At 44.5% G+C, this 16,319-nt stretch overlaps 1 protein-coding gene across 1 annotated transcript in view; it reads left to right on the top strand.

Moving 5' to 3' along the window:
- Positions 1-4,489: 4,489 nt before the first annotated feature.
- Positions 4,490-16,319, top strand: part of TRPC4AP (transient receptor potential cation channel subfamily C member 4 associated protein) — a gene marked incomplete at its 5' end in the record, with an annotated part of 38,979 nt that continues 27,149 nt past the window's right edge. The window contains 3 exons of the mRNA XM_059827307.1: positions 4,490-4,597; positions 14,454-14,582; positions 14,830-14,946. Coding sequence (XP_059683290.1) covers positions 4,490-4,597; positions 14,454-14,582; positions 14,830-14,946 — 354 coding nt within the window. The remainder of the gene's footprint in view (positions 4,598-14,453; positions 14,583-14,829; positions 14,947-16,319) is intronic.

The raw sequence follows: 16,319 nt of genomic DNA, 5'->3' as shown, positions 1-16,319 counted from the left end.
AGGTATCAGCTGTTAATGCTGTAAAGTTGCTAATCTCAAACCAATTGGTTGCCTGAATAGCAAACAGGTGTGCATAAAGAGAAGGAAAAGTCTACAGGTTAGAGGAACCTTGTTTATTTCCTTGTGAGTTTGTCTGGAAGTTTTACAGGTTTATGCAGAGGCCGCAGCTTACTTTGCTCTATAAAAATGACCCTGAGCAGTTCCTTGTCGTGAGGGGAAAAGCAGGGATTGCTAGCTGTAGTTTCACTTCTGAGGCTACAAGTCTCCTCTGTGTTGTGCTCCACCTTTTATCTTTGGCCTCTTTATGAGTATGCAGTTAGCCTGAGAGATTGATGGCCAGCTGTGAAAACCTTTTGATTTGGAGGTGGAGGCTCAGATTTGTAGGTCTAGCATGTCTGTCAAGCATGAAGGCTGGCATGGGGGGAGGAGAGCAGTTGCGACATAGAAAATAGCTCGGTTCCTCTCTATGTAGAATCAGTGTGGGTCAGTACCACCTGCCTGAAACCGGTTTAGTAAGCGTCTCAGTAATGTCATCTGCAAACTGAGGTGGAGCATGGACTAGCAAAGGTTTGATTTACCCTGCAGTGGAGGTTGCTTTACTCTTACAGAATCTAATGTGCTTTTCCTATGAAATTTCCCAATTTCCTTCCTCTTTTAAACTTCCCTTTGGGGGCCCTTTGCATAACTGCGTCAGCCACCTCAATCAGTGAAGCTGGCCTCAGGGTGGACCAGCTGAGCTGTATGTGCAGCGTACGTAAGGGTAGGGTGGAAGGGGCTCGGTTCAGACTGAAATGCAACTCTCCCTTGGTGCAGGAGACAGCTGAACCAGATGTTTATAAGCTGCTCCCTGCAGCAGGCAGTGAGAGAGCTCCTTGTGATCCTTCCTCTAATAGGAACCAGGCTGCACTTCTGTCTTAACAGGTGAAAAGCATGGAACCTCTTGGTGTTCAGCTAACTTGACGAATCCAAAACTTCAAATGTGTTACTAGTGTATTTTTGACAGGTGTATGGAATAATCAGAAAGAGAGAAATCAGTAGTGTTACAAAGAGTTTTTCTTTTTAAAGCAAAAGGGGGTGGGGCAGAAAAATTACGGGCTTTCTTCAAGCCTGCTGGAAGCTGAGTCTGGAGCAAGCACAAACAAGCTATAGCCATTTAAATGGGTTAGGGATACAGGAAAAATAAATCCATGTGGCCGGTGAAATACTTAAATACAACTGGGTCAATGCCCAGTCTTTGCCCATGTGGGATTGCTTTGAGAAACTATTTTTTGTCTCGATCTGCATTAGTGCTATAAAGTTACATAAAATCTGCACTCCTACCCTTCAGGATGGAAATCCTGTTGCAGCTGTCAGTAAACTACAGTAAGAGACACTAGCAACTTTGGACAGACAGACATATTGGAAGGATTGGTAACCTGTACAGGCCCTTCTAGTCTGTGCTTCTCCTCTCCTTTTAGCAGGTGGGACACCTGCTGTTCTAGAAATACTGCATTGATGCAACTGTTGCAGGGGAGGTACCCCGAGAGGAGCACCCTAACATTGAGGCATTGTTAGACGAAGATGGAACTCTTGTTAGTAGCTCCTTGTTGTAACTGTAAGGTTATTTTCTTCTTTTCCAGCTGTTCGTATCTCACACACTATTCATTGTCTAATCTGTAGAACAACAAAATACAGGCCTTCTCCAGTGGCTTCACTTGGTGCTCGGTCCTGATTCTCTCTCAGCGTTGCCCCACCCATGAAGTAGAGGAAAATGAAGGACTTGCGGGATAGGCTGCAGATCACCAACACAGTAGATCTCTGCTAACCATGGTATTTTGGTGCCCTCACCTAAGAGGCTCCAGTACCAGAACTAAGAAGTAGTAGCCTTAGGAGATAAGATCTTTCCTCAGCACAGTTGGAGCTGAAAGAACTCATCTGTCCACAGCTACTGTTCTACTGTGAGTAATTAGCTGGATCTTAATTAATGCTACAGGATGGAAGAGTCACAAAACCACAAGACAGCCTTAATTTTGGTTTGTTCCAGTATTTGAGAGCGACTACCATCTTACTAAGACTTCCTTTTAACAAAAAGAACTGTGATAGGATTTCTTAGGATCCTTAGTAAGCCTTTTCTTTAAATGGAAAACTGTTTGACTTGGCCTAGCTGCTGGAGGGCAGGGAGCACGCTCGAGCCTTCATGACACATGTACAAGTTGTGCTAGTTCATAGGCAATGTGATGTAGGACAGATGCTTGGAAATCTCTCTCTAAGGGATGGCAGGATGAAATTGATGGTGGCTGGCTGTCCCACTAGAGATGAGATTCTGTTCCCTGTATGTATAACGTAAGAGGTTCTGCTGTTAGTGAGAACTCGATGGATTCAAAATTAGTATCACAAGTCAGCTGGGAAAAAAAATTAAAGCTAAAACTTGTGGTCTCCTGCTGCTTCTCCTCCCAGGGGCCTCACAATGAAGGACATCTGTGGGAAGAGATGGCAGGTCTTATTTTGGCGTATTCCAGCTGGAGGAAAAGCTCCAATCAAGCAATATGGTGAGCGCTTGGTCATGTTAACAGAATGTAGAGGAGTTTTGTCAGGAATCCAAAATGAGATGTGCAGGGAAACACAGATGGGTAGTGGCAGTTTTGGATGGCTTCCAAATGAGGCAGGTCAGCACTCAAAAGGTCCCACCTACAGTGCATACTCGTGGCATCTGTCAAAGGCTGGAAGGAAACTGTGGATTTTGAGTTGTGAAAGATACTACAGAAACCAAATTTAGCATTTGCTGTTGATCCTGTACTTGTAATTGTTTTGGGATTTTTTTCTCCACCCTAAGCAGCCTGTAAAGCCCAGAACTTAAGGCCAGATTTTCTGGTATTTCAGAATCGTTTGGATTTGGAGAAGCTGTGGATTGATGAAAGGTCAGACAAATATCTTGTGAAAGACTTTTAATGGAGCTAACAAAGGAGGAGATAGGGGAAAGAGTCACACCTTCGCATGAGTTGCTGGCAAATAGCAAAAAACATACCAAAAGCAAGGGAGGGGGGCAGGAGAAGCCCTAGGAAAGGGGACTGAGAGCAGCCTTTTGTATCTGAGGCGTGGTGAGTGTGGGAGTGAAAAGATTGCCATGTTTGCATTTCTTCAAATGCAGTGCTTAGTGGCTTTCTGTGAACAGCGATTTATCTAAACAGCAAGTCACCCATTAGCAGATCTTCCTTTTTACAAATAAAACTGTGATTATGTCAGGCCCACGCATTATTCATGGTGGTGAGTAGTGATGTAAGATGAGATGCTGTAAAACTTCGAAATACATCACCTGCGTGCCATCACAGCACTGGTTAGGCGGTGCTGTTAAGCATCATGTTAATCCCTAGTGTTTTTGTTGCTTTCTGTTGTTCCTTGTACAACAAAGGGAAGTTAAAAAGGAATATAAACTAAGGTCCGCATTTAAAGTAGTCATGATTTTGGGCACCCATATTGTATGCTGCATTCCTTGCTGTCTCGCCCAGAAGCGGAGCTGGGCTGCTCCACGGGCAAGCGACAGCAGCTCTAAGCCTCTAGAGAGGCAGCAGCAAGTGAGTAAGGAGGGCGGCCACTGGTGAGAGTTGTGTCTTTGGAACCATGGTCACCTCTGGGGTCCCTTGGAGCTGCTGCCTGTACGTTAGTCAAGAACTCGCTCCCAAGCGTCTGTCTTCCCAACCTGCTGCATCTCCTTTGACTTTTTGTTTGTTTGTTTTAACCCTTGGAGGCACTTACACTGTTTTGCTTTGATGTGGAGAGCAGCACCTGTCCTAGCAGTTTGTGTTGAGTCCAGCTTTCTCCCGTCTTCCAGAGGCAGAGCAGCTTTGTCGTGAAGGTCTGTCTCGCGGCCTGGGCTCTTCGTGCGTCACAACTCTGTTTTGGGGTTTCTTTTATTTGATTCAAACAGCTCCTTGGCTGCTGCGCTATGGATTTTGGTTCTGCCTGCGTGCCTGAATTGCTCACCTCGGCTGGTAATAGTAAATTAATAGTAACAGTAAAGCACATGTGGGTATTTTAATGGAAAGCAACTTAGGAGTGGAGGTGAGGCAACTCCTGTCAGGGCCCCGCCGCCTCAGCAGCCCCCAGCAGAGATTACCGGGAGGAAGCCGGCGGCGGGGGAAGGGCCAGTGAGTAGGTGGACGCGGTGTTCAGCCCTCCCGTCCCGCAGCAACCGCCTCCCGCAGCGTGGGGGCGACACAGGCCCCCGCCGCGGCTCAGCGCGCCCGGGGATGGCGGGCTGGCCCTCTCCTTCCCGGGATGCTCCGCGCCCTGCGGCGGCTCTGCGCATGCGCATCCACCCCCAGCCGGACTACATTTCCCAGCGGCCTCCGCGGCCGGCGGCGGCGCAGTGCGCGCGGGGCCCGGGCGGGGGCGCTGCGGAGCGTCCCTCGCGCCGCTCCGTACAAAGCGGCGGGGGGAGGGGGCGCTTCCTGTTTGTCTCCGTCCGAGCGGAGGAGCGGCCATGGCGGCGGCGGCGGCGGTGGGGGGCCCCGGGCCCGGCGGGGGGGGCCGGCGCGGAGCCCGCGCGGTGGCCACCAACATCCTGGCGCAGCTCCGGCATGGGCAGCTCAGCGGCTGCGGCCTGACGCGGGGGGCGCAGGTACGGGATGGGGGGGGCGGGCCGGTGGCGCGGCCCCGTGGCGTGGGGAGGCTGCTCCGGCGGGACCTGGGGCGGGACCCGACGGGGGCTCACTGGGCCCGGGGGTCGGCGTGGCTGGGGGCTGCCGCGGGGATGGGCAGAGCTCTGACCTGGGGCTCCGGCGGTGGGCTGGGGCGGGCTGGCGGAGGCCTGCCGCACCTCCTGCCCCGAGCCCACCCCCCCCGCCCGCGGTCGGCCTCGGGCAGGGCCTGCAAATCCGCCTCGGAGCCCAGGCCGTAAGGCCCCGTTCCGTCGAGGGTTGGGAGCGGGTGTTTGCCAGTCTTCGCGGCCCCTTGGCGGGGCTGAGGGCCAGCTCGGGGCTGTCAGGCCTCTCCTGGAGCTCCGAGGCCGGGAAGAGCCCGGCCGGCCTAGCGGGGCCTGCCGCCAGGTCTGCTTGGAGGCGGCATCTGGCAAAGTGGCCTCTCGGTCCGGCCTCGAGCGCTCTCGGGGGCTCCTTGTCCTCCTCTGCCAGCCCGGCTTTGGTGCTGGTACTGGAGGGGTGGCCCTGCAGCCTCACGCGGTGGGGAAGAAGGATGCCTCTGTGCCTTCGTGCTCCTTTTCCCTCCTTCCCATCCTTGGTCTCCCTGTAGAAAGACGGTGGAGCAGGATGAGCACTTGCCATGTTGTAAAAGAGCCGTCCTCCTCTCTTGCTTTGGTCGGTGATAGAGGTTGTGGCTTTCTCCTGCGAGGAAAGGAAGCTCTGCCGGGAACCAGAACAATGCAGCATCAAAATTTAAGCATATTTGATGGACAAATGCAACCTCATGATATTAGGGCTCAGGAGGCCTTTTAACTGTGAACTGGAGTAGGTTTTATGCTGATGGTTTTCCCTGAAACTATTCCAGGTCTGTTTCATATTTGTCATCTTGCCCAGTTGATGATTCTGGGAAATTCTGAGAAATGAAACCAACTCGTTAACCTAGACTTGTGCCTATCGTGTGCTTATGCTGGCTTTTTTAAGAAGCTGCTCACGGATAATGGACTATTCATTTCTTTTTATGAAGAATAATTGGCATTTATTTTACAGATTAAATACGAAATGGTGCAAAGACTTGGAAACTGAAGCGTGGGATAAAGAACTTGCATTCGGGTGGTGATTTATTGAGCTAAACTGTCTTAAAAGACTTGGACTAAAATATGGGATTTCTCTAAGTGGTTTTCACTAGTGCAGACAACAGTATTTTTCTTGATTAACAAGGATTCTGAGCAATTACTAAGAGAAGACTTGTTCATCGTAAATGTCCGTGCGTCATTCTGTAGCTGAGACAGGTAAAAGAGCAGGAGGTGATTTTTAACAGCTCTTTTGTCCTTATTGTACTGCTTGCTCAGATACTAGTTTGGTTAATACTTAAGAACAAGCAAATGATTTGCGTGACTTTAGACCTGATATTGTCTCTTTTGAAGGAAGTTATTTCTGTGGGGTTGTTTTAGGAGGGTATTTCATATGGCATGTAGACAAAGTGGCATGTTGTCTCACTGACTGGTCTGTCCACCTCTACACTCTTGCTTGCTCGCTCCCCCACAACCATAGCAATTTAAGTCAGATAAACCTGTAACAACGTTGTGCACCAACGTAATCTGTTAGGATGGTACCTCCACTCTGGGCTTTGGTTTGCTTGAGAAATGCAGTGGTACTGTGTTTTCATTTGGGGCTTTTATGTATTGTTGGAAATAACTGCTGAAGCAAATGACCAGGCTTTTACAGTAATTGAGGAAACTTCTGCTAGTTATATCCTCCTTCTCATAATGCCCAAGTTTGAGGTGTTTTTTTTGTTGCTGGGGTTTTGTTTGTTTGTTTTGTTTTACTTTCTGAATTTCAGTATCACTGTGCTGTCCTGAAAGACTTAAAGCTTGGACGCCTAGGGCTCCCAGTGCTTCATAAATGCTGGAGGAATACATTTTTAAATCACTCAGACTAAGGGGGGGAAAACCACAACTCCCTGAGTGATTTTGAACTTCGTAAATTACGTGTGTCTGTACTTTTACCTTGAAGCAGTTTTTTGTTTGTAGATGATCTAAATATAAAACACTTTAACGTAAATTTTAAAGAAGTATGAGGCAGTTCTAGGTGCTTTTCTTTTTTTTTAAGTTCTATTTTTTTATCAAAATGTTTATAGTTTTCCTGCAGTTGACTCCCCAGTGGCAGTGTGGTAGCCCTTGCTTAAGTTTCTCCACTCGCTTGCTCCTGAAAAGCCTGAGAGCAGATCAAGTTTCCAAGCTGCTGTGTTGGGGTCTAGAAGAACAAGTCAGGAGAATGTCCTTCGAGCTCTTTCTTCCCATTCTTTGCAAGGAAGTTTTGGGTCATATGCTGCATGGACTGCACCACTGGTATCCTGTGAGGAAGAGAAACCTTTTCCAAGATCTTAATTCAGAGGGATTGGGAAACATCATTCCTTGCTGTGGTGCCTGCCATCTGAGTAGTGTTTTCTTGCAATATTGTCACTGTATTTCAGCATCTGATCTCCGGGAGACAATTAGTACCCTTCTGCGGGCAGCAGTGGCATTTATTCTTAAACGAAGCTTTGCGTACTATTTTTAGGTGATCTCAAGATCCATTTTTGTATGAGGAAAGCAGGGGCTTATCTTTGAATTGGTAAGGATAATTGTTGACAGGCCTACATCTGAAAGTTCATCAGTCTGATCTTACAGGGACATAAAAATATTTTTGACAGCAACAGCCACCTGAATATCTGGCAGTTTTGAGGCCAGCCAAGGCTCTGAAATCTGGATCCTTGTGTGTTCTTGCTGTACTCGCATACCAGGAGCCATAGCTTTCTTGCTGGTCGGTCTGTTTGCTTTATTATTAATAATAAGAGGGTTGATGGATAAAGCAGATTTCAGTAGATATTGCCATTATCTGTTCATATATCCATTTTAGCCATATTGCTAGCATCAGCTGCTGCCCTGGATGCAAGCCTCAATCACTGCTATCAGATTGCATAACCTTGTATCAAGGATTGCCTGAACACTGCGTATGGAGCAAGTGAAAGGGGCTTTTCAGATATTGGTAAACTAGAAGCAGACCGACTTTCCAGAAGTAAGACACATTTTCTAATAAGGAAGAATATTGCTTGTGAACTGGCTGGTCTGTAGTCCCTCTCTTGACACAGCTGTGATGTGTGCACACAGGCACTGTAAATAAGACCTGACGGGGTTTATGCTGCGGTTCCTTGAAGGCAAAAGAACATTTTGGCTGAGCTGCTCAAGCTCAGATCCCCTTAGCAAGAGGGCACACACTTCATCTGCTGCAAGCCAAGTGTGAAAAGCATGTATATAACATGAAACCAGAAGATATTTAGGTGCAGCTATGTGAATCCCTGTAGACAGGGCAGTATAATAATGGACTAACCAGTGATTTGTTGGCAAACTAGGATGCTTCTGGTGCAGTCCCAAGAGCAGATCGTCAGCACTGGTCTCATTCTCACAGGATTGCCAAGGCTTAGCTGAAACAATCAGAATGGAAAAAGAGAGTCCATTTTTCCAGCTGTGTTTCATGATCTGCTATTCCTAGGAATACTGCTATACTATACTGCTTCCCTTAGCAGTATAGTCCCAACCACTCTGAAAAAACCTTCCTGTTGAAGGAAAACATTTTCTGCCTGAGCCATCCAGATTTCCAGCTCCTATCATTACAGGTTATCAGTAGTCTGTAGTAGTTTTCTAACTCTGAGAAAATATTTTGTTTTCTAATCAGTTTTGTTTCCTTACACCACCACCACCAAAAAAACATTCATGTCAATATAATCCACTTTAGTAGCTCTAATTGTATGGGTCTTAGCAGGCTTATACCTCTTCAGTAGAGGACAGCTAGCGAGTATTGGAAAGCCTGGACGTGCTTTTTATATAACAGGGACCAGAGCTCTGTCACACACTAGAAATGCTCAAGTGGTAGTGTTGGACTTCAGTAGTCTTATTTTGTGTCTGAAGGTGAGTGGGAAGAAAACTGGTGTAGCTGTGATGTTCCTTGCCCCTCGGTTTCTTTCTAGATATCCCTACAGATTTTGCTTTCTTTCAAAATGAATGAAAAAATAAACTTGGGCAATTCCGAGGAAAAAGTTATCACTGAGAAGCTAATATAATTTTACATACTAGTTGATTTTATTTTTCTCTGAGAGTGAGACCATCAAAACAAACATTAGTATCTATTAGTACTATCTGGTAGATTCTGTAGTGGGTTTGAAGAGCTGCTGGTGTTGAAGATCTGTGTTGGGGTTGTCCTGCTCTCGGGAACATCGTGGTGTTTTGAGATTCGTGAGACCTGTTCTTTGTCTTGGTAGACTAGCTCTTCTTCCAGTGACGGTGCGTAGAGCAGTAGCCTGGGAGTCATGGGGGTGGTTAGACCTGGCTAGAAGCTACGACAGGTTTTGTCCTGGGACACCGTGTCCCTGGGTTCATGCCTGGCTTCTGGGTTGGCGGGAGGAAGGATGGCGGGCTCCATCCAGGCTTGGGGAGGATGGAGAAACAGTAGTTATGGGAAACTTGATCCACACTTTGATGAATCTAGGAGCTGGAGAGAGGCTGGAAATAGGTGCTCTTACGTGGGCTTCTCCCAGCTTAAGTATCAGGAGTGGAGTTTCTTTTTATGAATAAAATTTGGGTGGCTCTGACATGTTCTTGATCAGAGCTATGTGCAAAAGATTCAGCTGGTGACTGGTCATGTTGTTTACTGCCCCACAGCCGCAGGGTCGCAGTTCACAGCTTCTCCCTTGGAACACTTTCCAGAAGTTGTGTTTCTGTAGTATGCCGTTGTGTTAAAATGAAAACTTTGGAGGGGTCATTTACCTTGGTTGTAGGCTTATTTGTGAAAAGTTGTGTGACGAAAGAGACACCTTAGCCAGACTGTTGCATGTTTGTTAGTGACTGAAAAGGAAAATATAACGAAGAGCTGGGATGACAGGGCACTCCCCAAAATACTGAATAATCATTCTTCTGGCAGTCTGTCAGAGATGACTTCCTAAGTTATTACTGTTCAGAGGAAAATTAAATATTTAATTGCACAAATATTAGTTTCCTGTTTATTAAAGCTACAGCCTAAAAGGTTTGAAGGAAGGGATATGGAAAAGCTTCGACTTTATTAAAAATATGTCACGACCATGTGCTTGCATCTGTTTCTTGAGATCCATAATCTTGTGCCTCTTTTTGCTTTTAAACTTTCAGCACATTTGAATATATACTTCAGAAGGGTCATGGAAAATACTGAGAATGGAAATTCTGCTTTTTTTAAAACCTTTCCAATCTTACCTCAATGCATGATTGCAACAAAAAATTGACTAAGAAAAATTACGCCTGATGTGTCATAGCTGTAAAGTCTTATCACGGCATGAATCCTTTAGTGCGGTAAAGGATGCTTGGACACGTGAATCACTATTTTTTGCTTTTCGAAAGATCACAGAAAACACCCTCCTGTAGTGAGTGTTCAGCAAGGCAGTGAAATGTTTGAAGGGTAGAATGTGAAATAGAGACACAATTTTATTAGGAAACTGTTACCCTGACTCTGCAGAGCAAAGGGGAGGATTAGGGGAGGTATTCCTGCTACCGTCATGTGCTCGTAGGCCTTCAGTTCGTCAGCAGCTATGGGAAGACATGGAGATGTGTCACTGACCACAGCTTAGAAAAGTGGTGGAGGACAAGGTTAGGAAAATAAGAGGTTTACTTTGTAGGGCAATGAAAATTGTCGCAATGCAGGAACACAAATGGAAAGGAAAATCCTCACTGGAAGGGGAAGGGATTTTGAAGCAATCGTAACTACAAGAGATCTCAGGCCAGTGCCAAATGTTTTGGTGATGCTCGTAATGCAGTTCTGGCCACGTGCAGGGGCACGGGCACAAAGCAGCCAGGAGGATAAGCCGCTTCTGTTGGAGCGGCTGGGCCTGGAGGATAGCAGTCATGGGTAGGAACAGCAACAGCAAATACTATAGCGAAGCGGGGAGGGAGAAAGGAAAGGGGAACTAAACTGATCAAGGGATGGATTTAGGTAAATATTAACATATAATTTAATATAACTGGATGAAGATTTAGGTATTATTCATAATTATTTATTGACCATTATGCTAATGGCTGCTGGGGCATTTTAAAAGGATTTCTAATGCAGGAGGATTGGAAAGAAATGTAAAAGAAATATTTAGATTTGTGTGTAGTGTCTTTGTTCAGCCCTTTGTATACTTTCAAGAAAAAATATGCACAAAAGTTATTTAAACTCTGTAGTAGGAAAGTATTCCTATGGTAGTTGTCAGTCTTCGGAGTCATCTCCTGGGAAATCCTGGGCTCCAGTCCTTTGGGAGACTTTAAAGAGAAAACCACTCAGTGTACTCTACCTTGCAGTCACGGATGGGCTTGATGACACATTTTTAACTCTGTACCTAAAACCTCTGGCAAGTCTTTGATTGCCCTTCCAGCAAAACCACGCTGCCATGGCTTCAACAGCACAGCTGGAGGAGGGGGAGATGGCTGGTACTGGTTAGGTATCTGATCAGCTGGCCGGTGAACAGCATTCAGCAAACTGCCGCTGTAAAACTGGTATTGTGTGGACCGCTTTGGACTGTGACATAGTTTGGGAGCTCTGTGCTTGCGCTGGAACTAGTGCGTGCCGCCTCGTTTCAGAGGCCTGCCTGGAATATAACCGCTTCTGGAGAGCCACAATGTGCCGTACCCCGGGCTTCTCGGTTTGTGAGGCAAAACTTGGATGTGTTACAGCAAACTTCTGAGAAATGACTGTGTGGCGTCTTGGTGTTTGTACCAGTTCGGTTTACTGTACCTGCGTGGTAGGGAATTTTTGATGCTGGTTCTTTTGTTTTCCCAGTAATTGATACTTTGTCGTCTTCTAATGCCAGTAAGGCGTGATAGTTCATAACCCCGGCAACCATCGGTTCGGTAGGCCCTTTCTTTTAATAGATGCCACTTCCAGCTGGGCTTCTGCAACGTCCACTTGTTGCTAAGTAGTATCTAACTTCTCAAGCTTTGTATGCAAGATTTTGGAGATTTTATCCAGAGCTATTCAGTGAATGACGAAAATCTCTGAGAAATCAGTGTTGGATTGGGCTTATCCTTTTGGATGAGACCAAAAAAATGCTGGAGAGGGAAAGGGGCCCTGAAAGACCCAGTGCTAATTTTGATGACTATTCAATAATGTCTGCCCAGATAGAGCAAGAAGGAAACCAACTTTGCTTATAAATGAAAACCATTGACTAGCTGTTATTACAGAAATCATGAGATGCCGTTTTTAACCAAAACGGTTGTAAAGAAAGACAGCTCCATACAATCCAATTGAATTTTAATCCCTCCACAGAATCCAAAATCTTTGCGTTGGCAAATACCTCGCCGCCACAATGGAAATATTCAGAGCCAGGGTAGCCTCATAAATACAGAATAGGGACCACAAGCTAGAGCTTGCAATGAAACCAAAGATATGTATTAAATCAAGAGGAAGAAAAACTTTTTTTTTGAAAGCAGTTAAAAGAAGATGAGAGCAAGGAAACATTTGCTTCATTCTTTCAGAATTTCAGTTCTGAAAGTTCTGCAAATCAGCACAAGTGACTGCCTCTCAAGAGTCTGGGACAGGGAGAAGATGACCTGCTCGCCAGAAATGAGAACGGCAATGGATCGTGTCCCAAACCAAGAAGCGTACGTGTGATTAACAAATGCGGTATTAAGCCCAGGACAAAGTTTTAACATCGATTAAGGGGTTTCGGCCTTTCCTGAGAGCACTTGCATGCTGAATTCTGTGCTGTGCTATTGGAACCTGAGATTGCAGCCCATGCACGTCATCATTGCCTGTTGTATCTTCCACATCAGCTGGAGCCGGAGAGTTGGATTCTTTCCCTGGCATTTTGCTGCACATTCTTTGCACTTTACCCAGCAATTGATCCGGTTCCTCCTGCCTTGTGGGGTTCTGTACTCCTCCCAGACCTGAGATGGAGTAGTGGTAGCGCTCTTGCTCTCTCTGTGCTGGGTATTACAAGGAGAAATGGAAATTTGTGACTTCAAAGGAGCTGACCCATTACTCACAGTCCAAACGACGAGAAGCCATTTTGACTTTCTGGTTTTGTCCTGCCATTTCTCATGTGAATGGCCTCCTCAGAAGGAACTCTGTGTCGTTCTCCAGCAGTGCTGGTTGATTACTCTTATTCAGAAGTCAAAAGTTAAGAACTGGAGAGAGTTTTATGTCACAGGTATGCTTATACTGCTTCAATCACCCCTTGTAGTAAGAAAACCTGATATTTCAAGAACCTTGAAATTCTTAGTTATGACCAGATTTGGGTACTGTATCAGGAGAAGAACCTTAAGCATCTGTGAAGCTTAGAAGAAGGGCGAGGACCTGTAGCAGCTAACATTGCCAGTCTGAGTTTTCATGTGCTTGCATCAGTTTTCTGGTTTTCCTGTATGCTGTCTAACAAGCAGAGAAAAGGGTTAAATTCTCAGTCAGAAATTGGGGTATATTTGCATATAATTGTCGAATCAGGGATTGAATGGCCCTTTGGAATTGTACACTGAGGTGTATCTGAGAAGGGTGTCTTGGCTGAAACAATAAGAAGCAAGATTTCCTGGCTGTTAAGAATGAACATTTAAGCAGGCTGGAGGGAAACAATGCAAGTTTACCCCAGCAAGGTTTGGGGAGTGACTTATGCAGAATGAGAGCAGCTTAGAGGTTTAGATCTAGGAGTAAGAGAAAATCCACGGATGCTGCATTGAGATGCAGTCTTGCTGGCCTGAGGATTGGGTTTGGGTTTTTCTTTTTTTACCTTATTTTGTTTTTTATTTGAAGGGCATATAAAAATTTTGTAACACCAGCCAGAAATCCTGCTGGCTATAATTATTGTTGTCTGCTTGACCTTTCTGTACGAGGTTAAGTCCCTATTTCGGGGTTGATCTAGGTACCTCTGAAGTGTCGTTAAGGAAGGGGGTTAAATTTTGGTCAGCATTGGCTGGATGGTGAACTTGGATGAAGAGCTCCTCCTCTACAGCATCTGCTGGCAGTAACCTGGAAGTGTCCAGGCATCAAAACATCTTTTGCGGATTTTAAACAGAATATTTATTAGCCTTGTGCAGGTATAAAATATAGTGGTGAATAGTGAGAAATTTTTTTTATGTTTTGGGGAGAAGGAGGACAATTGGAGAAAGCTTGCATAAATGTAGTAGCAAATGCTAAGGTGTTCTTCTTTGTGGTTGCAGCCTGCTTCCCAGAGGATAATGCCGGTGTTGTTCTGCTGATTTAGTTGTTGGTCTCCATTTATAACCAGCCCAAGACTACAAAGGAAATTTTCACTGTATCTTTGATATGTTCTTCTGGAGTCTGCTTGTAAATCTTAGTGGTTTGGGTCATTGCTATGACCAATAATGGCTTCGGGGACTTGGCTGGGGAAACATCATTACTAGCTGAATGTGACGAGTAATGAAGCCTTTCCATCTTCGGTGTTCTACCTTAGCCTAGTGTAGTTTTTGATAGTGTCAGGGGCACCCATTTCCTTTTTCAGTGACCTGTCAATCGGAGTTCTACTACTGGAATTATTTAGAGACTAATGTGTTCCCATTTAAAAATATTTGATCAATATAAAATATGGAATAAGATTAAGTACTCTAAATGATGACATCTGCTTTAAGCCCTGTCCTGCTTAAGATACTGTGACCATCTGTAAAATTCTGCAGCTACCAGTCCTGGATAAATTGCTGCATGGAAAGAAGTACTGGATTTTTAATGGTACTCTACAATAAACTATTTTTCTGTGATATTTTGATACTGATATTTTGGGGAGGTGATAAGGTTGTTTTCCTGGTTGTGAAGCATCAAACACGTGGGAATTATATTCTTCCTTTTTTGCAGATCACAGAGGCATTGTTAAAGGAAAGAGATAAACAAGCAAAATGGAATGGGATTCCCTTACTCCTGCAAAAGCTGTATGAACATAGCCACCCAAACAGTGATTTCTCCCAGTGCCAAAGCATCTTAAAGGTACTGTCTACACTGTTCTTCCTGAAAGCTAGGGGTTATTTTGTTGTTCCTTTCTTTAAAGTTTACTGTGATCATATTCTAACTAAATTTTGAAACTGTTTGCGTGATAGTATCTGTGAATTGGCTGGTATAATAGATAAGAGCTGGGAATGCGTGTAATTGATTAGTCAGTAGATCGCACAGATAGTCAGTTATGTTTATAGTGATGAACAGTTTTCTTTTTGAACTTTTTTTTTACTACATGCAGGAAATTTCTCCACTTCTTTCAATGGAAGCCATGGCATTTGTTACAGAAGATAGAAAAGCTGCTCAAGAGTCCACTTTCCCAAATACATACACATTTGACTTATTTGGAGGAGTCGATGTAAGTGTGTTTTTTCAATGATATCAAAAGATTTCTAGATGATAGTCATACCACTGAGAAATCTGTGAGGTCTTTGAGACCTTTGAAGCTTCTAAATGCAAGCTACAGAATGACTTTACCAATTTGATGTTAAGCATTAGAATTGTGCCTGTTTCTGTTAATCAAAATGTGAAAAGGGTATATTTTCCAAGGTATTGCATCATCAAAAGTGAGGTGCTTTTCGTTATATTATATAGAAGACCTGGCTGTTTCTTCAAGTAGTCTATTTTTAGCTTAAAAGAGGTGAGACCTCTAGGTTGTCAATGAAAACAGTTTCAAATGATTTCTAGTTGTGAGATTAAATACTACAGCTGGTACTAAAGCACTGAGAATTTCACTTACCACTGAAGGATATGAGGCAGTTTTTTAAGCGCACTAGGGCACTCTCTTTGCCAGGTTGTCTATGTTTATTGCTGGCATGCAATGCGGGCTACTTCATCTATGGAAAAGTTTTTAAACAGAACTGCAAGGTTTCTGTAGACATTCTGGCAATTTATCTTTTTGTTTATTTGTTTTAATTCTACATTACACAAATACCCAAGTTTGCTCAGCTTTATGGTGACAGACTCTTGGATCTTAGCTCTCATTAGAAATGTATGATTTGTATTTTCCAGTGAACTAATTGACACTTTCTTCCCTTTTTTTTTTTTTTTTTATTATTTGGTCTAACTGAACAGTGTCTGTGCTACTTCTCTCTTGTTACACCTAGCATGCCTTTACTTAAGGAAAAATTGTATTTAGGTTATGTTGTTTTGAAATTAGCGCTGGGTTAGTTGCTGGTATCCTGTCAACTGAGGACAAAAGTCTTCAGCTACCCAAGCAATTTAAAACATTGTATGAAAATGTTCTAAATTTCCCTTGTTTTTAAAGGGAAATAGTGATACTTCCTGTAGAAGTGCTTTTAACATAAGAATGCACAGCACATAGCTTTATGTTTCATATTTAAATAAGTGTGTGTGTTAGGGCTTTTTTGTTTGCTTGGGTTTTGTTGGTTGGGTTGTTTTTTTCTTGGGCTGGAGATGGTAAATATCAGATACGCTGTAATTACCTGGTACTGTGGCCAGAGATCTGGCTGATACATGTGGGTTTAATCTGGTTAAAGGCCGTGGTAGAAGTCAGTGTGATGCGTTTTTGAAAATCCCACTCTAGGACTTGAAAGGGAGGTAGTCTAATCTGCTGGTTCTGTGTATGCTATGTGCCGATTCTGTATTGCAGTATTTTGAACTGTGAAGCATGAGTAACTTTGAAAGACACTAAATTTGCAGTTTACTCTTTATGCTATAATGTGTGATAGTATATTCCTTAAAATATTTTTGGATTCTGACAGCCTTTAC

The sequence above is a fragment of the Gavia stellata genome, chromosome 20, assembly GCF_030936135.1.
Source record: "Gavia stellata isolate bGavSte3 chromosome 20, bGavSte3.hap2, whole genome shotgun sequence".
In the NCBI taxonomy this organism is placed as follows: Eukaryota; Metazoa; Chordata; class Aves; order Gaviiformes; family Gaviidae; genus Gavia; species Gavia stellata.
The sequence above is the reverse complement of the archived record's forward strand: the minus strand, read 5'-3'. Positions and strand labels throughout refer to the sequence as shown.